At 39.9% G+C, this 22,592-nt stretch overlaps 1 protein-coding gene across 1 annotated transcript in view; it reads left to right on the top strand.

Moving 5' to 3' along the window:
• Positions 1 to 22,592, top strand: part of BCAS4 (breast carcinoma amplified sequence 4) — a 45,302-nt gene that overhangs the window by 4,369 nt on the left and 18,341 nt on the right. Inside the window, exons 2-4 of the mRNA XM_074888149.1 lie at positions 2,950 to 3,021; positions 9,468 to 9,569; positions 11,972 to 12,106. Of these exons, the coding sequence (XP_074744250.1) occupies positions 2,950 to 3,021; positions 9,468 to 9,569; positions 11,972 to 12,106 (309 nt within the window). The remainder of the gene's footprint in view (positions 1 to 2,949; positions 3,022 to 9,467; positions 9,570 to 11,971; positions 12,107 to 22,592) is intronic.

Below are 22,592 nucleotides of genomic sequence, written 5' to 3'. Positions count from 1 at the left end.
CATTTAATGATTGCTGCCATTAAACAGCCTTTTCAAAGCTGTAAGTTTGGGATCAGTTTTGGACTATCTCCTTAAGCCAACTGTGCTTGTCCTGAACATGTGGCTAAGTTAGTGGCTCCAGGCCTGTGAAGCTGAAGGCACAGGCTTGCCAAGAGATGTCGGGAGTTTGACAGAATTGTTCTACAGGCCATCTGATGCTTGCACCACCCACTGAGATTGCTCTGCTGTAAAATAACACTTAACAAAAAAGCTAGCAATTGTTTCTCTGCCTTATGAAGACTTCAAGAAATCAGACTCAATACTTACAAGTTCTTCACAAATTAAATTTATTATAGGAATGTGAAAACACTGAGACCTCTTTCTTATTTGAAAAGAATACATCTTTTTGTTGTTTAGCAGTGATCTTTCCAGAGTTAGCCTATGTGAAGTGGTGGAGGAAGAGTGCTCCCTCTTTCTGAGGAAAAATTAGATGTGGACATTCTGTTCCTTACTGAAGCATGCAAAGGAGCAGCAGAAGGAAAACAGCTTTTCCACACAGAAATCTTTACTTCAGATAGACATGGAACAGATTGTTAGGGGATGTAAACTCATGTTAGCACCACTAAAATCCACGCATTGATTTACAGCATCTATGGATCTCTCCTGATCAACCTGTGGTGTATAATGTGTCTTGAGGTTTCTTCTGTCCAGATATGTACACAAAAAAGAGGCAGTAAAACTGTTGTGGGTAGGTTTTAAATCCTGTGTAAGTGAAGTTACAATGTGAATATAATGTGATAGTTTATGCTACCATGAAGACTTCACACAGGGTTCATGAGACATAAGCATCTTAGGAAATAACCTGAATAGGCTGAGAGGTGTGGTCACTAAACTGATGAAGATGCCAGCTGGTAACAATTTCTCTGAGACAATACATACCAGTCTTATCTCAGTGCTGCTCCAGCATAGTTGCAGAGCTTTTGGGCCTGAGCTCTTATCTGCAGTCTACTGAACAGGTCTTTATCCTCAGCCCACATTATGTCCTACATACATGTTTGCCTTTGTGAAAACAGCTGCTATTTCTTCCATGTGCTTAAGGGTTTTTTTGTTGTTCTTCCTTTCATCTTTATGATAGCATAATTTGTTCTTTCTAGTTTTTGAATCACTGTCCTGGAAGTGAATAGGAGTTGAATCTTCCCCAGCTTGCATGGTTGCTGGCCTAGAATAGTGCTCTCACTTTTCATGGTGGATTTGGTCTCCTGGGTTCATGTGATTGCTCCCTGGATGACTTCTAGCAGCCTTTTCAGAACACCCTTTCTAGAGCAATTTGAGTATTTTGTTGCCCCACTAGTGTTTCTCTTTTGTTCTCTCAGGTTCTCTGGCAAAAGGCTTTTGCCTTCCCTATTGCCATCTTAGGGTTGGTGCAGAAGCTACCTCCAGGAATACCTCCATAGCTGAAATCATACTCTCCAATCTGTTCTGTTGCAGAAGTTGTCTGCAAATGAGTCTCCAGAGGCCTAACAACACCTCCTTTGAGCTGGAAAGTTGACTCAGGCTCTGTAGAGAATTTTGTTTGCTCTGTTTATGTGGAATGGGTTTCATAAAGTAAAGGAGGAGTTACATGCCAGTAACCATCTTCAGTCCATGCAAAGCACAACCTCTGGGGTGAACTTATATTGTATGCTGCTCTTAACATTTGCTTCAGTCTAAATCAACTAAATTTACTAAATCAAGAGTCTAGTATTTTCCATTCTACCCCTTGCTGACAGTGCATTTGTCTTCTTACCTATTCTTCCTCTTCTAGCACCCTTTCTTCTATCTAATGCCTTTGTGTGATAGCAACTCCCTTTGCCATGTTGCTCCAGACAAGAGCGATTGTACGTGTTTTGGGAGGTCCTTGGACACTTTTAAGAACGGCAAAAAAAAAATCCTAGAGTTAGCCCAACTGTGGGATTGATAACCACAATTTGAATTTCAGAGGCGACTCAGGTTTCCCTAATTTTATTACCAGGTGAAAGGATAATAAACTTTATTTAGGAACAAGATAATTCATTACAGCCCACATGAAAAATGATAAAGAGGTCTACTAAGGCAACTTTTGCTCTTGTTCTAATTTTACAATGACCATTTAAGTGAAGTAGCCCCAACAAATGGGACAACTTCCCTTTGGCTTTATTTAAAAAAAACCAAACAGACATGAAGTTTTCATCAGGTTCATTATTTAATAGTAGCTGTTGAGGGTTTTTCCTGGAGTTTTAAATATGGGCTCCTTTTCTGATATGGGAAAAACATTTCAATGGCTGTCCAAAACTGCCCTTCTGAGCAGCTCTTGGTTTTCGTTTGTAGTGTTCTCTCTGCTTCAGAATAGTCAAAGTGGTTGGTTGGGATTTTTTTTCTTTTAGGTATTTGCTAATGGGTTAGATTTTTGGGGGGGGTTAACCATTTTTCTGTCAGTGAATAACGTGGGCTGTAACTTCAAATTGACTTCCATAGATCCCACTTTGTTGTTACATCCAAGTGCAAGTGTTAGCATAAACTTTTCTGCCTCAAAACTTGAGTGAGATGCTTGGCAAGGAACTTTTGCTGAAATACGCATTGACATTACAGGTTTAGAAGCTTGCTGGCAGAAAACTCGTTGTGAGATCTAGAACTTGAAATCCGCGTGGAGGCAGTTGTTGGGGACACCCTTCATCGCCGTATGGGTCACCTCCTGGTGCGGGGGTGCCTCCTGGAGCCTCCCAAGTTTTGCGTTTCTCAATATAATGAATTCTGTGCATCTGGGTTTTGAACTTTTGGAGTTGGTGATACGGTGGTTGCCTAAATATTCCCCAGCTTGGCTTGGGTTCGGCAGCTGGGGACGGCAGAGAGGCGAGGCGGGGGGGGGGGGGGGGGGGCGGTGTGGTGCCCGGCTGCTGGCAGGCACCCGCCGGGGCCCCAGCCTGGCCTCTGTGACCATTTTTCTCCCCTCAGGTGAAAGAAATGGAAGAGACGATTGAAGACTTGTTGGGGCGGCTGGACGAGTTCTGCGGGATAACGGACGCGGTATGTGCCCCCAGGCCCTGTCGCCGTCGGCCCTGAGGGCGGGCGGCGCGCGCGCGGGGCGGCCATCTTGATAGCGCGGCCGCCGCGGGAAGGGCTGCGGCGCTGCGCGCGCAGCGGGGCGCCGCGTCCGCCAGGTGGCGCTAGGGCGAGCGCAGGTGGGAGAGCCCCCCCACCTCCCCTCAGGGCCGGGAGCGGGGCCGAGCCCCGGGGGTACAGCTCGGGCGGGAATGCCGGAGTAACTGAATAGTCCGCGTTCGCCGTGGGCCTGGCCGGGACCCAGCTGTGGTGCGAAGCCTTCCGAGAGGAGCGCTCCAGGGCTGCGACGACTGGGCCGCTCTGAGGCAGCGGCAGCGGGCCGGCTGCGTGGGCAGAGCGGGGTCACGGGCACCGGCGGCCACCTGCGGCCGCCTGTGCCCGGCGCTGCACAAGTTGGGTGTACTGAGAGTGAATGGGAGAGAAGTTCATACGGGTGGAGTAACTGAGTGGGGAGTGCTAATTAATGATGGCGTTGAGACTGATGCGCAATGCAACATTTGTAGCACACCAATTATCTTTGCCGTTGTCACTGCCTAATTGGGATAAACCATTTAGAGCAAAAGGTACGTGTTGCTATTTAGCTTACCCCAAGCTTTCTGCATAAAGTAGTGCTGTCTGAAGACTGTGTGGGTTATGGCGTTCATGTAAAAATAATGAATGTGATTTTTGCAGTCAACTTTTCTTTCCTTCCTTAGGCTAAAAAATGTAAAATTAGGTAGAGGAACTGGTACTGCATTTAACCCTTTCCAAGTATTTCGCAGAGTGCTAGTTCAGATAGCATGGACCACGTTTACTTAGAGGGACTTCCTCTGATAGTCACTGATGCACAGACCATCCCATCTTCTGTTAGCACTTAACACAGCGTTTTTCTTCCATCTTCAAACATCTTGTATAACACATGTGTCATTAGCAATGACAATGGTTGGTAATTGTACTGAATGCACTTCTAATGGTAAGAAGTGACCAGCCAACATCTCCTTGGGGACTTGCTGCCTATGAGCTATTTTCTTGGATGATTCTTAGGAATTGCATCCACTTTTCTGTTCAGGTATCCCAATGCTGTTTGGAGAAATGTGCTTACTCTCGAGGACAGAAGTCATAGGTGGCCCCAAAGCAGTCTGGTGTGGGCTGCAAGAACACATTGAAAACTCAAATTAACATGTTTGACACAGTTTATACAAAATATCATCATCTAATTAATATTTATTATTATTTGGTTATGGGACAGATCTTTCTTGCACCTTGGATGTGAATTCTGCTTGTGAGAAGTGAGGCCATCATCTTTGTTCTACACAAACCAGTCAGCAATATAGCCAGTTATTAATCCTTTTTCAACTTCTGTCAGAGGTTTCTGGTTTTGTCATTGGCATGTCTTGCTTATGGAAAGGAGGCATCATTGCTTCTAGAAGGAAGTGACGTAGAGTGGAAACAAACAAAAGCTTGGCTTATCAAAGTCTCCCATGGTTAGTAGGGGACTTAAAAGGAGAACTATCTGCCTTGTAAGAATGGTTCAGTATTAGTGGCTGTTTAAGCAGTTCTTTTTCCATTCAGCTTTTGACAAAAATAGCTGTAAAGGAGCATGTGAACCTCAGAGCATGCAGTCTATTTTTTGATACATCCTGACTTACATTTGTCAGCTTTAGATTCTCTAGTATGGCACTTCGAGTCTGTGTAAAATGTAGAATACAAGACATCAGTTTCTTGGGCCAAAAAAATCCTTTGAGTTCATTCCTGAAAGGTGATGATTGCTTCAGTGATACATCACCTGCTCAAAGCAAGTGCTTTGAATCAATAGCTCTTCACTGCTGATTGTATTCTGTCTGATTTACTATTAAGTTCATTCACTCAATTCTTCTGTTTGGGAGCATACGCTAAGATTTTGTATGTACTTTATGCTTTTTCCCATCAGTCAGGCATGCACCTTACATTTTTGGCTCCAATGCAGGGAAGATGGTTAGCTTGTTCAGATGGATCCAGTGAGCTTTTAAACCTCCTGTGAGATGACTTCTCTTGCCAACCTTTTCTACAAAAAACACTAGTCTAGTTTCAATACACTATCTTTGCATTGCCCCTGAAAACATTTTTCCACAACCTGAGGCTGGTATGCAGATTATTGACCTTATCTGAGAACATCAAAGCACTGCAGTCAGTGTGCTGATTCTGTGGCTTTCCATCCAGCACCTACAATGTAAGGTTCCTTTCAGCAGCACATCAAGTGGTATCCGGGAATCTGATAAATATAATGTAGTATTTGAACTGATTCCAGCTTCTGTGCCTAGCAATAATTTGGTCTTTTGTCTATGCCAACAAAAGGCAAGGGGAATCTTGCTTTTTCAATTGAGCATTCAGTAAAGTATTCACATAGAGGGATTTGGCTTTTCTCCTTTGAGTGTGCTGCTGCTTTTCACTTACAAGTGCTCTTGATGCATATATTTGAATATTGCAATGAGGAAAAACCTGATCCTCAGTGCTAGGAAGACAAAATGTTATTTCCAGTGTCATACTGCTGTACCTGGCTAGACACAGCGTAACACTTAAAATGGACACTTGTATGGTAGGTAAGTCACAGTGACAATGTCAATACAGTTCAGCATGCCTCACACTTGCCATGGAAAGAGCATCTTGCAAAGAAAAGATTGTGCTAGAAGAATTTTAGTGCCAGCTATTTAACTTTTTGTGATGTCTTCCTTAGGGCATTGACTTCAACAAAGTAAATTAATGTCTTTTAAGTGGCTTCAGACCCTCTCAAGTATAATCATCAAACTGATTTTAACTGAGCTATGATTTGAACCAGTGGCACAAAAGCAAGAAAATTTCATTGTAATAACCAGACTCTTGTATATGCTGTTCTCATATTGTTTCCCTGGGTCATTATTGGTTACCTTTTTAGATACGATTCTTTGTGCTTCTTGTATATCTTAAAGCATGATTGAAAATTACAGCTATTCAGACATGCACGGCTGGTTTAGTTATATGTGGAAATTCACTGCTTCAATTTCTTTGGCTCCTAATCCTCCAAGAGGATGTATGAATAGATACAAAATCTCTGCTTATATCTGATGCTCATGTATGTTGATGCTGCAGTATATTCACTAGTTTGTAAAAACTAGTCCTAGTCCTCAAGCCATTGAACCTTCTTGCAGAATTTGCCTCGGGGAAGGATGTGTTGTAAATCTTGCTTTATTAGGGTTCCACAGACCAGCTGCTAACTGCTGATCTTTGTCTCATGGATTTAGAGTTTGGGAACCTCCTCCCTCAGGCCCTAGGTGTGAAACCTGGTTTCATCACTGGGGAAAAGAGAGGAAGAGATCTTTTGTTTGGTTCACTGTGGCTAGGGTTTGCTAAGTTCTCAGGAACATACCATCCTCAGTTTTCTCACCACTGAGCTGTTCAGTTTACAGTGGTTACTTTTACTTGTGATCCTTTTATGCTACTCTGTGTCAACATATGGGATCAAAGACTGAAAAAGAATATAGAGAGATCCTTTCAAAAAAGTCCCTGTGACAACTAGAATTTGCACAGTATTTTTGACTTGTGGCTCCAGCTACCTTTTTTTTCCTTTTCCTGAAAAAGTAATAGTTTTTATAAAATACGAAATAACAAGAATCTGTGCTTGTTTAACTGGTACAGGTTGAAGTGCAGCGTATGCAAGGATCAGGTCTCGCTGCCCTACATGCAATGTGCTGTTCCTGGTTTGTGTTCTATTCATCATTCATACTCTGGTTGTGCTGTCTCCTAACTGACTTTGGTGCTGTTGGTTTGCTGCCTCCTTGAGCTTAGTCTTGCTGACTTGCATTAGAAGACAAAGCTCAATCAAACCTTCCCTCCTTACCGCCCCCTCCAATTAGCATAGTAAAATCTAGTAAGAAGATGACAGGTTTTTTTCCCATGGACTGCTCTGGTGCTTGTGCTGAGCACTCTGCTAAATCTTCAGTAAGAAAAAATAAAATACATTGCACAAGGGGAAATAAATCTTGTTTCATAATGTGGGGTTTCAGACCAGTCCTGCTTTCTCTGGCTCATGAGAGGTTGCTGTACCAAGAGAATCATTTCCCTTTGTCATGTGCTGACTCCTCTTGAACTCCTCTGTTGCTGTGGTTCTGCAGACTGCTGCAGAATGACTCTTCTTGAATCATATTTGCATATCATTTCCTTTCATCACAGGCTGCTTGCTGGAAGATCAGCTCTCCTGTGTCTTATATTGGTCATTTGCTTTTACTCTCAAAGAAAGATGGTTTAGATTTGTTCCATGTCTGCTCTGACCTTATGTTGATAGTTTTTCTACTGGGTCTGTACAACATCTCTCTCTTTTCTGGCTGTGTCCCAAACTGTGTTTATATTTACAGTAGTTATGTAGCATTTAGCTGTAAGAGCGGCTTTTCCCTAGTCCTTTCTGAGACCAACATTAGCAAATAAGTTTGTTACCTTATCTTTGGAGATTTCAGGTTCAGATTTTAATCCGATGTAGTTTACCTGAGTGTGAACCTCACCTCAGACAGATCACCAATCTGTTTTTCACATGTGCGTTATGATAGAGGTGAGATTTTTTGCCTACTATTGACCCAAAAGAATTCAATAGAACAAACCTGGAATTCATCTGCTTTGGCTCCTTCATTATGTATTACTTCTGTATTTTTATTTAACATTAGGAAATATAAGTCTGACTTCGTTCACAGGGATTCTGCCTGAGTGTCTGTTCTCACTTTCTGTTGGATATAAAGTAGATACTGTAAAGATAACAGAGCGTGTCTGTGTACACAGTTATATCACTGCTGGGGGAGGTGTCCATATATATATTTGCTGGATGCAGTGCTGAGACCAGTAATACAGGAGATACTGTTGGTTTGTTTACAATAGGAAGCTACTACTATTTTGGTATGTCTGTTTGATCTCCTATTACAGAACACTTATAGCACTATAAAAGCACTTGATTTGCATTTAGTCATTCTGGTAATAAAAATACCATAAAATCTTACTATGAGTCATTTTATATGTATATAGCTTTGTTTATACTCAGCTTTTAAAAACACAACTTCTTAAAACAAACCCAAACACACCAATGAGTCATATGATCATCAGTAAAATGTCTGAGTACCTATTAGAGTTTATAAAGCATGGTCCATAGATTAAATGATTTATAGCAGACATTTATGCTTTATTTGACATTCTGGATTAAATCTCAAAATGCCCAGAAAATTGCCTGCAGTATTAGCCCAACTCCAGATTTGCACCATTCTAGCCAAAAGATCCTTACTCTTTCCTATGAAGTTGAAAGAAGAATATCTTTGGGACAAAAATCTTTTTTGAAGAGATCCTTGTTCCTCTATATTCTTTAAGTCCATTAAAATTGTAGGCAGCACAGCTTTAATCCAGAAGACGACCAAGGCTTCCTATACTCTATTGTAGTTGAGGAAGAGAGCTTGTATAAAAGTGGGCTCAACTGCCTCTCTTATTTCTCTTGTCACTGAGTTGCTGCTCTGTTTTACAAATGCCTATTTGGGTATTTTAGTGGAGGTTTTCTTGGGTTTGCTTTTATCTTTCCCTTCAGAGAGATCTTCCTGGTTTTCGTCTTATCCAACATTTTTGGCTTGTAGGTGCCATTAGCTATAGTGCTGTTTGGGGTGTATCTTGCTGCCACCTAACAAAGCACTGGCAGTTGTTTATATAGGAAATGGGTAATTCTTGCTAACTCAAAACTCGGCAGGATTTCAGCTAAGGTTTAGTCTCTCATATGGATATCGGAAACAAACTTGGTTGTAGTAGGTAACAAAAAAAAAAAAAACCCCGACTCTTTCCTGTATTAGGACACGTAGCTATTGTGGTAAGTGACAGGGCCTCAGGAGCAGCAGCTTTCTCTGAGGTGCCTACACTGTAGTGTTGTGTGAACATTCTTGCTCTCCTGTGAACTCTAGTCCTGAGCCCCAGTTGAAGGCAAGATACTAGAAGTGCTGTACTCAAACATCTGACTCTTTCCAAAAACTAATTGATACGTAGTATGAGTTAGCTCTTCTTCAATAAAATCAAAGCGTGATAGATGGTATAGAGGCAGTTTTCATTTTAAATCCATCATTACCCATCATGTCTACAGTCTTTCATAATAGAAAAGAGATATTCTCTTGGGAGTAGTGTGGAAAGGGGGGGAGACAAGGGAAGGATCTGGTTACAGTTTTGGTGTGGGAGTCCTGTCATCTACTGTTGGGATTTTTTTGTTGTCTCATGGATTACTTGAGAAAGGAAGTTATTATCCCAATCTGTACCTTATAACATACTGCACAAAAGGGCCCTTGTGATATCTTTTCTGAATAGGTGTTTTTTGAAATATTCATATGAAAAAATAGTGAAGCGAAAAAAATAGCGTAGGGTTTACCTTCAAGATGCATCCTCATGTGAGATACTTTTTTTTCATGCAGATTAGAAGTGATACATCAGAGATCCTGGATGAGACCATTCCGCTCATTAAAGACAAGGTGATGGAAATGAACCACATCTATGCCAAAGTCGATAAATTAGAGGTTTGTTCATTGCATTAGAAAATTTACATCCTTCTTTTTATGTGTTTTATAGGTTAATTGTCCAGGTATTTATATGGAGCACTCAGATATTTATGACACTCTATTGTCTTATGTTTTTTTTTTTAAAATCAGTATGTTTACCCATGGTTCAGCACATATAAATGTTTATGGTTTTGGAACATCACTGAGTAATTTATTGCTGTGGATTCTACAATTCCTAATGGCAGATTAAAAGCATTAGTTGTGGTTTTGATGTTAATAATAATGATATTAATGTTAATTTGTTTTGTGACTTGAAGGTGTATCTGTGAAACCATTTATAACTTCAAAAATTCATGTCTTGCATCCAGTGCTGGACATACCCATTTTAAGTTGTTGATGATCATCTTACATAGTAGTGGAGAGATCTCTGAGCTCCCATCTTCTGTCGTGTCTGGTTCAGTGTTTATTGTATCCTGAATGAGGGAAGCCAGTATGACTCACTGAGATGATGCCCTCACCATATTTAGTAAGCAGTATGTTAAAATTTGTGTCAACTGAGGGCAAGTTTGCCTCTGGGAGGAATGTAATGAAAACATGACGAGATAAATTGTGTGATGTTTAAAATCAGTTTTAACTGACTCAACGTGAAAGAAACCAAGTGTTTGTGGCATTAAATCCAGATAAGCAGTGCTTAAGCTTCAGGCTCTGCCTCTGTGCAAAGTAATATCCTCTGGTAAGGTTTATTATGCTGGGAGGGACAGGGCAATTGACTTAACTTTCAGCAAGTTTTCTTTAAATGCAATTCATTTTTTGTAGTCTGCATTTTTACACCTATATTTGATAACAGACTTATCAAACCACTTCATGTTTTAGGGACTTGCACTGCACCAGGAGAAAGCTTCAGACAGGAAATTGAGGCAAGGCATTTTAGAACAAAAGTGGGAGTCAACTGTTAACCTGTTTAGAAACCTGTCTAGTTTTCCAAACTGAGTACCCCGGTCCAAGAAATAGCTAGCGGTTTCTCAGCATAACTTGACAATTTGGCCATACTTGAATGTATATCTAAGATAGGACCGTGGAAAAACGGCTAACTGAATCAGGCTCCAAACCAACTGTTTCTGGAATTGTCTCACCCATGTAAGTGTTTTTGCACATTCTATGCTTATAGGTGGTTCGAGAAGTGTGGGGGGGTGTTTTCCTCTTTGAACAGGAAAAGAAAATCAAAACTCTTGTGCCAGAAATGTGGTAAACAATAGGTTCCTTATTGCTTTTTTCCCCTCTAATACAGGGGGAAAAAATCCTTCCTGACCCCATTCCCCTAGTACAGCTGTAGGGACACAGTAATTTGGAATATGAAGAAAACACCAGTCTCTGCTAGGCTACAGGTTGTCCTTGAATAATGCAGCAGAATTTTGTTGAGAGGCTTTTTCTTGGTTATCAAGGGAGGCTAATACCTTGATTGGCTAGGAATCAGTTCTTCTTCCTAATATTACCAGCTGTAATGGCAGTAATCTGAGAGCAGAAGATTAAATTGGCAATTTGAGCAGTAGTTAATGTTTTAATTAGAACTTTTAAATTTAAAGCTTAGCATCCATGGGGACTTTCAAGAGAAATTAACTTGTACTCCTGAGAGTAGAAAAGGAAAGGACTGTTGTGTAAGGGTTATATAGGATGAGAATCTGCTGGGTTTTAATTTTGATGTTGCCACTGGTACATTTTGGGCAATTAATTTACCTGTTCAACCTCACCTTCCCCATCCCTAAAATGGGCAGTGATCAACTTCTCAGGGGAAAAAAAAAAAAAAAAAACCAAACCCAAAAACCAAAAAGTGAAGCTTAATCATTAATAGAGAGTATCAAAACTCTTTCCAAACTGTTCTGCATTTTAAGAAGTAAATACTGTGTTCTTTCTAGTTGCCTTTCCCTTATGGCTCAAATTTCAACTGAAGCTGAACACATGTAAGTTTTAGGTCAATAATTCCTGACCTTTTTTAGCTAAAAATCACCTGTTATCTTTTCCTCTGCTGTCTACTCCCTCCTACCACTTTGGCCACTTCCTCACTCCCACCAGCAGTAGCAGTCACTTTGTGGGTTCTGAAGAGCTTTTCACCTCACTGCTGAAGTGTTGCCAGACCTTTAGACACTGTGCAAGTGCTTACATACTCTGCATGCTGAAAAGGGAGCAAAAGTCTGCCCTTAGGTAAGGAGAAAAATTAGTCTTTGGCATGACCAGTGGTTCTTCTCATGGCTGTAAACATCTGTACTTCTGAGTACATGCCCTTTGCATATTTATATTAGCAATAGTGCACTCTGAAATCCTGTTAAAGCTTTTTATTTGATTTCTGATCTCTAGCTAGGATAATGCTGAAACATAGCACGGGTGCTTTTAATTTTCATTAGGTGTTTTTCTTCTGTCCATAGGCATTTGTCAAAATGGTTGCACACCATGTTTCCTTCCTAGAAGAGCAAGTGCTTGAAGCAGAGAAGAGCCATGGCACCTTTCTTAACACTGTTTGCAAATTATTTCAGTGTGCAACTATCTCTTCATTTAAAAACGTGAGTATCTTTAAAGTTGCTTCCAACAGGTGAGAAAGTGGTGTATCAAATGTTGCCTTACAGCAGTTTGCTTCTGTAAAGTGATTTTTTTTTTTTACATTTTTTAAAATTTTCAATAATTTTCTTTGTTTAAGAGATGTTGCTTAGCCATTGACTAGTTCCAGTGGTAATTTTTGAAGATCTCTACATTTTGATCCTGAATTAAAGGATGTTCTCTGTATATGTATATGCAAATAGGAAGCTTGTTATACATCATCTTGCCGTTAGAGACCTAAGCATAGATTGCTCTTTTATTTAGTCTTTGGTTTTATGTCAATTATGTCAAAATTACTTCATAGGGTCATCTGTGGATGAGCACTAGAGGGGGATGAAAACTCTTTCAGTGAGTTTTAGCAATATTTGCTGATAGAAGAATATTGAGAGTCAAGGAAGATGAGATCTGATGTGGACTCTAGGAAGCTTTACGTACTCTTCATCCTTTCTGACCCTGTTCTTTTCCAAGAATATCTTCATACCACTTACCTTTATATTCTGTTTTCCTTCTCTAAGCTCCCAGGTCATTCTCTAAATCTGTTGTTACCCCAGGAATTCATCACAATCTCCAGTTAGCCTTTTTTGAACGCATCCCTTCCATTCCTCTCTCTCCATCTTGATGTGATATCTACCATGTTTTTAGTCTTAGCATATCTCTATCAGGATCCTTGTTCTAGTCTCAACTACTTCTCTGCTTTCTTTTGTCCTCTCTGTTTCTGCCATTATGTTTCCCTCATCATTTTCTTCCAAGGGGCTTCTGTACCAGTATGCCTAATACAGGGTAGGCAATAATACTCAGGTGTCAGAGATCATGTAGGTACAGCTGAACCACTTGAGGTTTTTGTCTGGTGTCATAGCAAGCTCTGGAAGCTTCAGTTGCAGGAAAAGTCTAGTTCAGTTTCTGCAGATCCAGGACAAACCTTAACTGCTTAAAGAGAATAATGAATATTCAGTCTGGTTAACAGAGGCGTGGACAGGAGATGGTGCATACTGATTTCATCTTCAGCTGTCAAACTCTAGTGAATCTTTAGAAAACCACAGTTTATATAGACTCAGTAAAGAGTTGTAACTTGGCCAAATTTGGTAATATTTTCATAGAAGTGGGAGAATATGTCCCTGATATGAGGGTAGTTTACTGCCAATTTAAAATCTCTGCTGTAGCTTATGAAGGCATTGAATCTTTTCAAAAGAGCTAAACAACACATACTTTTCCTTAATTTCATTATCTGAATTGGCTTGATTTTTGTTCACTAAAAGTTTCCGAACATGTTAAACCTGTGGCAGATACCCAGTCTGGAAAATATATCAAAGCTGGAAGTTCTGCAAGGTTGGTCTGCCTATACAAATAATGTTGTATAACTAGGACAACAATAAGAATGTGGAGAAGGCCAGACTATTTACTCAGAAGCTGGCTTGGGCTGGGCTTGAAGACAGTATAGTGTTTTCTTTTTTTTTTTTTTATTCCTTATAATTGCAAAGAAAAATTTTGAAATACTGTGTAATTGTGTATTCATGCTCGCAGGCATATTGGAATGATAATTATTAGTGAACAAAAGAGACAAATAAATAGAGAACAGTGTAGCTTCCTACTGTACTGATCTGATCCCTCCTTCCCATCCTTTCTCCCCAAATTAGTACAACTAGAAAACATGGTGAGAGAGGTAACAAGGATGAGCACAGATAAGGAAGAGTTTTTCTCACAGACGTTTCTAAACAGATGAAGACTCAGCCTGAAGGAGGACAGGATAGAGATTTGTGAAGTCATTCTATATGTGGAGCAGGTGAATAGAGAATGATTATTCACCCCCTCCCATAACCCAAGAACTAGGGTCATCCAATGAAATTATCAGCAGGCAGGTTCACAATACAAAAAGGGAGGTACTTGCTTTACGTGATATATTAATATGCCATAGAACTTATGTCCCCAGGATGTTATGTCTTCCCAAAGCAATTGGACAAATTCAAGGGGGGGGGGGGGGGAGGGGAAATCCAATGGATATTAAACAAAATGTCTGTTCCTCAGCCATGAATTCTTGAAGACTGGGAAATAAGTTTGTACGTTTACCCTGTAAACCTTTCCCTAGGCAATCCCTTCAACTGGTCACCACCTAAGAGGGATTATTTGGCTGTATGGACCTTTGAATGATGCAGTACAGCTGTTTGTTAATAACTTTTACATTGTGGTTCTCACTGTGAATTCTGAATCTGAATGACAATGCTCTGTGTTGGTAAGGAATTACTTTTACTAAAAGTGTGCAGGAAAGGAGTGAATTGTTTAAGGATAGCAATACAGTTTGAATTTCTACAGCAACTTTCCTTTTGGTTTGACTGTTGCCTGAAACCCAGTAAGATTCCTGCCAACTATCCAAGTTTCTGTACTCTCTCCAAATCTGTTTCTTTCCAGTTGTCCACCCTTTTTCCCCTGTTATGTAGGGAATCATTGCAGAGATGCCCCTTTGGCATCTTTAGCCATTTGAAAATTAGGACTGTCCTGACCATTTTTGCCAGTGAGTATAATTTGTTCTGAAATTATAATATCCAACTTGTGTATCTTCTCTCCATAGCCTTGATCAGACTGGGTAAAAAAGCTTGAGAGTGCCCTTCTCTCTGAGTACAGTGTGTGCATGTATATGTATTTCAGCTAAGTTTTTTCCACTTCTAATTAAACATGGATGCTATTTTAAATGCAATGGAAATCTCATTCTCAGAGTTTTGCAATTATATGTCAAGGTGCAGCAAAATCCTGTAATGTTTGTCTTTTTTATCTTTCACTGTGATTTTTGGGTATTCAGAAAGTTGTTTCTATGACTTCCAGTGCACAGTAACACTGGGAAAGGTGTCTAATCTGTGGGAGAAAAGTGAGTAATCAGAATTCACTCTTTGTGTTAGGAATATCCAGAGACGGTCTGAAAAGAAATGACCTTATACTAAATATAAATTACAGATATGACTGGGTAGGTCTGACAGGTTATAAGAATATAACACCTCCCGAGGGAGCAGAACAGAGGAAATAACTTTCTCTTGTGAAGTTTGCGGCTCTGTGGAAGAAAAGCTTTTCTTCTGTAAAGCTTGAACTTTGTATGGGACAAACTGGGATTTCAAATCTTTTATCCAAAGATGTTATCTGTCCCCTGGCTGAATGGGGTTCAGCAATCTTGGAGAAAGGACAGGAAATCTATTTTAGAAAACTCCAGTATATGGATTTTAAAAAAACCCAGTAGTATCTTTTCCAATGGAAGAAAACTGAATGTCAGCAACTCTTGCTGTTTTGTCATGCATCTTGTGATATCTGGCATTCTCTTAAAGCCAGAAATTTTATTTCAATGTCATTGGCTGAGAATCTTGTCAAATACTTATTTTTAGAGTAATTTTTAACTCTTGTATAGTTGCAATGAAAGGCTTAGAACATCATCACCTCCAAAAAACCTCACGCTGATGGTATGAAGGAAAAGTGCACATTTATTAGATCTTTTTCAGAGGCTTTTTGTTGTCTTTTTCTTTCTACTAATATTGTAATCTCTAGAACAGCAGCTGCTTATCTGAGGTGGGGTTTGCTGTCTTGTCTTGGCTAAGGTGCTGGCTTATGTTTTTTCCTGACACCTGGGGTAGATTCCAACAAACTGAACTGGGAAATTGATAATGGGATATGAAGCATTCTGTGTGTTAACTTTATTAGTTCATCTGAGCTCAGTAATGAGCAAAAGTTATTAATGAGTTATGCTGACTAAAGTATCTAGGAAAGAGACTTGTACTTAACAGTTCTTTTCAGTGGTTACCAGTGTAAAGTATAGACTTCTGGCTGCAGTCTCCATAGATTGGTAGTAGATTCATTCTCTGAGAGAAGAAAGCTCAGAAGGACTACAGAGCCATATAGAGTTAATGTTTTGCTTACTGTAGAAGACAGCTAACTGGGTTTGAATTTTCATAAAAAAATCTTAACAAAAATATATAATTGAAATAAGAAATCTTTCATATGTTGAGACTTTGCATTTATTTAACTTTTGCAGATCATCCTTCAATGTTACTTGATGTAGGTTTCAGCTTCACTATTTGCTACCAATTTCTTTTCTTGAAGACTCTAAAGAAGCACATATTGGGATTTCTGTTACTGTCTTTGCCACTGACAATGTGTGATCACATATATGTCATGCTACTTCTTTGTGTCCTAATTTACCTCACAAGATAATGTTTAGTGTTTCCAAAGTGCTATGAGATTTTTATGACAGCCTTGAAGAAAAATATTTGTTAAATTATTACTAAATCATACCAGATGGGAAAGATGAGAAGAGAGAAAATAGAGCAACAGAGTATTTCAAAACTGGGGGTGTACTATATTCATATTTAAAACTCATTAATTTTCAAGTGCTGAATACTACCAGTGATTTTTTAATATTGGGGAAAACAAAAAAAATCTGACATGTACTTAAATATTTAATGTTAAGAACTCTGGGGTGTGGTCAGCTTCTTTTACCTGCAGCTATGCTTGAAGTTCATCCAGTTCCCTTCTGATTTGGACTGATTCATTAACTGGTTTGGGAGCCCAGAACGGTCACACTGGTTCTGTGTTGAGAAAGATAACACTTAAAAATGGGAAGATTCAAGTGAGAGGAAGCAGTTAGGTCCAGAAGTCAAGATTTCAGCTACCCATGGCTTTTGCCTGCTTCTCTGAGGGAGCATGCACAATTCTCAAAGTGAAGCCAGAGTTTCTTGCCAGTTTGCTGAGCCTTGGTGTATCGTGGAAGAGTTTGAGAGAGGCTGCAACACTGTGCTGGGACATCAAGCAGTGCCGTTGGTTTGGAGGAGCAGATGAGAGTGTTTGGGGTTTGAAGACTGCACACAGGAGTAGAAATACACACATGCACACACCTCTGTATCGAGAACATTAGGAGGGCTGGGGGAGAAGTGGGAGTTTGGGCTGGTGGGATCCAGCAGACACAGAAACACCACAGTTGACAATAACAGTATGCAGTTTGCAAGTGTGCGTGAACAGAAGTCAGAATACAAAATACCGCCTGTTCCCTCTTGAACCGATTTTGTTTGAATGCACTTAGAGCAGATAAAGTCTTTGCACTAGAAATGTCATTGTTAGACTGTCCAAAGCAGGACGCAGAGAGGCACATAAATAGGGACTGGTGCAGCACATGTTCTGAGTTACATAGTGATGGGGAGAAGCTGTAGTGTAATCGCTGCTCTGTAGAGAGCAGTTGGTGCAAAGGGTCTTTTGTACTAAACAGGTGCCACTTAGGGGAGACATCAGCTTTTAATCGAGCCGTCATGCTGAAATGGTAGTGGAAAAATAATTCTCTAGTTTATGTGAAAAAGAAGTTAAAATAACAATCCAGATTCTTTTTTTTTTAATCAGCGCTAAGATTGGCTTCTGACTTCCTGTTCTCTAATGGGAAGGGATTAGGCCCTTTATGTTTTGAAAGAGACTGAGCCAATTCCTGTTGCGAAATTCCAGTATTGAGATCAAATGAATGAATAAAAACACTTGGGAAAAACTTGATTTGTCAGAAAGCCACCTTCATTAGTGCTCTCATCTCTCTTCTATGATAGAAATTGTTTTTCGGCTATAATTGCATCTCAGTGACAAAAGCTTCTGGCTACATATGTAAAGATTTGTAAAATACTGCTTTTCTGTAAGCTGGTATAATCTGTGCCAGAAAATAGAAACTCAGCCTCTGCATGTAAAGAGCTCCTCCTCCAGAGTTCGGTTTCAGTGACTCTATTGGTTAGTATTGTTGAGCTTTAAATATATTCTGCAGTACATGGTTTACTAGGCTTTGATGCTTGCTTTTGAAAGGCAGGAAAAAATCTTCCTTCAGAAATGTTTTACATAACATTGCCCTGTGCAGAGTTAAAGTGAATTAGTTACAGAAAAGATATTAGCTGGCGCCAGTGAAATAAGCGGTAAATGTCTCTTCACCCTCCCCTTTTCTTATGTGCCTTTGGCTGCTCCTGTAAGGAATGCAGCAAGCAGGGGCTACTGCTCACACTATTGATTTAAGCATCTGCATGTTCTACATTGCAGCTCTGCACTGGCCTGTCTTCTGGGGCAATATAGGATGTCTTCAGTTGTATCAGATTTTCTGTTCGTACTTGTATTTCTGTCTTCCACATGAGGCTCTGTGCTGTCATGTACATTGTTAAACAGGATTGTGTGCACTCATTGTTACAAAACAATGGTGTAAAATACTTACGGTTCACAATCCCAGTGGTTCAGGGTTCCAATTCATAAACCTGTGCTGTGCTGATGTTGATTCTTAAAAAAACCAAAAGCAATAAAATAATAAAAGCTAAAACTTGGCTGCTGTGTCTCTAGCATGAATGCCCTAGGGCCAGCAGAGCAGCATATTGTGAAAGGTGCTGTTGGGTCCTTTTTGTAGCAGAATTACTCGTCTGGATTTTTCTGACAACATCCCAGTTTCTTTGTTACAGGTGTGCCATTTATACATCTGGTGTTAAGAGAAATTAACCACATTTTCCAAAATATTAGAATTCTCTTACTGAAAAAGGATGACTGTTTTCCCTGTTTCAGGGTTCCTTTGGTTATATTATTTTTCTCAGTTTACGCTCTACCAGCTACACTTTAAATTCTAGCTGAGATGCAGAAACATACTGCAGACAACATGATGTTAGGGTTAAACATTTCAAACGGATTGTAATACATTGAGAAATTATGTTCTTGCCAGCCATATTTGTGGTGAGCTTGGTGGGAACTTTGTTTTACCATATGTCTGTGGATTATTGTCTGTGCAGCATGGTATGCTCCTCCACTTATTTCTGTAACCATGTAATATATACTTTTGTAATGGTGTCTCATCAGAGGAATGTCTGTAGAAATTGTGGTCTCAGTGTGACAAAAGCAAAAATCTCTGTGTTTATTTTGTTCCTATTTTTAATTCTGCACCAAAAAAAAATTGACCTTGAAAATTATTTTCTGTTTACAAACAATTTTACCTTAAACCCGATGATTTATACTGGGGACTAGATGGCTTAACTGAGATTGGGATGCTAAATCTTGAAGCACGTGACTGGCAGTAGTTCCAGGTTCAAACTACTTTCTGGGTAAACACACCAGACAAATGGACAAAAGGAAACACATGGACCATCTTGCTGATGGGAATGGGAGGCATAGAGAAATAAAATTACTTTATTATGGTTCTACCATAGATCTACAGTATGGCCTGGCACTACATTGAAGTGTCCACAGAACCCTGAGTAGAAGACTCTCTGCATGAAACTTGTTTGCTGAACTATCATAATGCTTCAGCTTTCCACCTGAAGTCCTTTCTTAAAGGATTAAAAAAGGACAGGTGAACAAAGAATCCATTTTATAACTGCATAAACTGGTACAAGACCCAAGATGCTATGAGCTAGTAAAAGTTTTAAATAGAAAAATCCTCACTCCAGATATTCCACACCGAGTAATTTCTGTGTTAAAATTTGGATGAAGTTGGCATGAGGGAATTTCGGAAAGGAATTTTTATTCTGATTTGGCTTTTATAATATGTAACACATCATAGCTTGTGGATTTTCACAGTATCCTAAAGTGATACTCAAAGAGGAGCAATTCTCATATAAATCACTCTTACTGTAAATCAGGTTAACTTTTTCTGGAAGTACATTTACATATAAAGATAAATCAAATATGAAGGCTGGGAAATAAGGATCCTGTTCTTGTATAAATACTTTCAAATAAAGTTAACTGTAAGTATGTGTATAGCTATCAACGCATATGCAAAGTGATCCACAAAATAATGTTGTTTGTGAAATCAGTCTGAATCTCAGCTTTCACTGCAGTACTTGAGATGGTTTGTGTACGAGGTGAGAGGTAAAGTGAAGCTTCAGATACTGGTGACATTTTTTCTTCTCTCCCTTTTAACAAGTGACCGCAGTGCTGCTAAAGGCCACATTGCTGTTACTAAATTGCCTGTTCTCCTCCAAAATGCACTGGGTAAGCAGGGCCTGTTCAAAGGTGTTATAATTTTTACACAGGCATACTCTGACAAATGTGGATTCTACTTCCTTGCTCCGAGTAAAGCTGGAATCTTACCCTAGCCCTGTGGCACCGTCTGCTTATGGAGTTTATTACTGCTTTCCTGTCTGCCCTCCCCCAGCGTCACACAGATGTCCAATTAACTCCCCCCTTCCTCTACTCTTTCCTCCATTTCCTTGTGCTGCCACATAGATGTTCCTACTTGGGACACCCACCACCTTTTAAAAGTATTTTATCAACTAATTTTCAGTGCCTCTCCCTTTTCTGTGTGAGACTGATACATAGGGAAGACTCCTGGGGGATTCTACTGGCCTTTTGTCTTGGTGGTTGGTTGTATTTCCTCCACTTGGATTGTGTTTGGGACCTTTTTTTAAAGAGTTGCATTGTCATCTAGGAGCATGTGTAACTGTTAAATGCGTTTAGAATACCTGTATTACAGGGCAGTAATGAGAAACAGGAATAACTAAAAGTCAAGCAGGTGAAGTGAGTGTCAAGCTCTTGTGATGAAGATAACAGTGGCTGGATCTTTGTTGGTATGTCAAAGTAAAGGGGAAACCAAAGTTTTGTTTTCTTTCATATGCTGGGCTGTTAACTGGGACAGTTTAGTGGATGCTTCAGCAGTTTGGAGGGACACTAGAGAAGAGGCAGGGAAGCCAACTGGGGTTGAAAAGCACTGCAGCTGTCTTGATGCAAGCTGTTCTCTCTTCGAGTTTTCATTAGTATGCAGTCTGCCACATTAATTCTTGAAGTAGCTCTTAAATGGTAGCTGTAAAAGGGGTAATCCTGGACCAATATACTTTTGAAAATAGGAACTTGAATGTTGTAACAGGAGAGTAACACATCCTTGTTTCCTAGCATCAAAACTGTCTCAAGTAAATAAGCAATTTTACAGTAGTCCTCAAAATTATGAAAGATATTAATAAAATCTGTGCAACTTTTTTTAGTACAGGGAAAGCTACTCACAAAATGAATTCAAATATCAGGAAAAAGGGCAGTAAGGAAGGAACTGAAGACTGTAATACTTAAACATATGGGTTTCATTAATGTGAGAATGAGTGAAGTGTTGGAAATGCTAAGTGAATTCAAGAAACACCTGGGCTGCTTTGTGGAGAGGAAAGATCTGGCAAAAGATCTGGGGTGGAAGTAAAAAAGACATGAGTTTTAAGGATGAAGTATCTGGGACCAGATGAGGGGTTTTTTCACTATAAAGAATGCCTTGTGTTCAAATATTTGTGGCATGAATATATCCTGCTAAGTGCCCTTTTTTCAGTTGTGTGCAACATAGGCTGACCTTTGTTTACTTTGGTTATGACCACAATATTTTTATTTCCAGACATGGGGAATAAGACCCCAGCAGCTAATAAAGCTTTATCAAAATCGAATCATGGTAGGTAACGTTGGGAATACTATGCTGTAGTTTTATGAAGGTAAAATAGTTCTATGGACTAATAACAAGAAAGGGATGAGACAAATCTTTAGCCAGAAGTCACAATTTCAAGTTTCATGCACTGACTTTATCATTCCAACTGGGGCATATATTGGAGCAAGTGTTTGTCACAGTTACTGTGCAGTGATTTATGTGAAGGGGTTTTGTCCAGCTTCCAGGGGGTAGGTTTCCACCTCATGCACCATCACCACATGTCCTTCCCTCCCTCACAGCTGCTGTCAAGAAACTTGCTTTTGAATTTGCCCGTCTAGATCGGGACCTGTGTATCTGGCATACTAATGGTAGATGTCACGCACCGAAGTAGTCCATCGGATGCGTTCTTTATAAGCACCCATTTAAAACATGACAGATGTTAAAAGACACAAAGGCAGATCTGGCGATTTTAATTTCTTTTTTCTTGGGAACAGCTAAGCAGAACTTCATGGCACATAATTTCAGAAATATTTATTCCTTGGTGACCTGGTGCCATAGCAAATTCCTTTTCACTTGCGTTACTGAAATGCTTGAGTGCTCTTTAGGATTATTAGTAGAAGCACACAATGTCAAATGAAATACCACTTTGGCCAAAACTAAAACAAAGCTTATATGATCATGTCTTGGCATCCTCTAAGTCATAGGCCCAATTTTTGTGGCAAAATGTTGATCTCCTTTAGTTTTCAAAGGGTAAGAAGGTAGAACTTTTTTTTTTAAAAAAGAGCTAATTTTTGAAAATAATTAGTTTAAAAATTGCATGTTTCACGAAGCGGAGAAACGTTCCATCTGCTAGTATCCATCCCTTCCTGGCTGGGCCATTTTCTGCGGCCGGCAGGCAGTTTTGTGCATGATGTAATGGTTGTGTTGCAGGAAAGGTGCTTTGCAGTGCTGGAGCCTCTAGGAGCCGTAGTGACGAGCATTTTTTTCCAGAGCCTCCAACAGAAATGCGCACACGCAGGCACACGCGCACACGCTCCTGCGTTGGGTCCCTTATGCACTCTGTCTACCAGCATATTACCCTTCCCCCACCTATT

This window comes from Strix uralensis, chromosome 18 (assembly GCF_047716275.1).
Source record: "Strix uralensis isolate ZFMK-TIS-50842 chromosome 18, bStrUra1, whole genome shotgun sequence".
Lineage (NCBI taxonomy): Eukaryota > Metazoa > Chordata > Aves > Strigiformes > Strigidae > Strix > Strix uralensis.
This window is presented reverse-complemented; position numbering and strand designations above follow the sequence as displayed.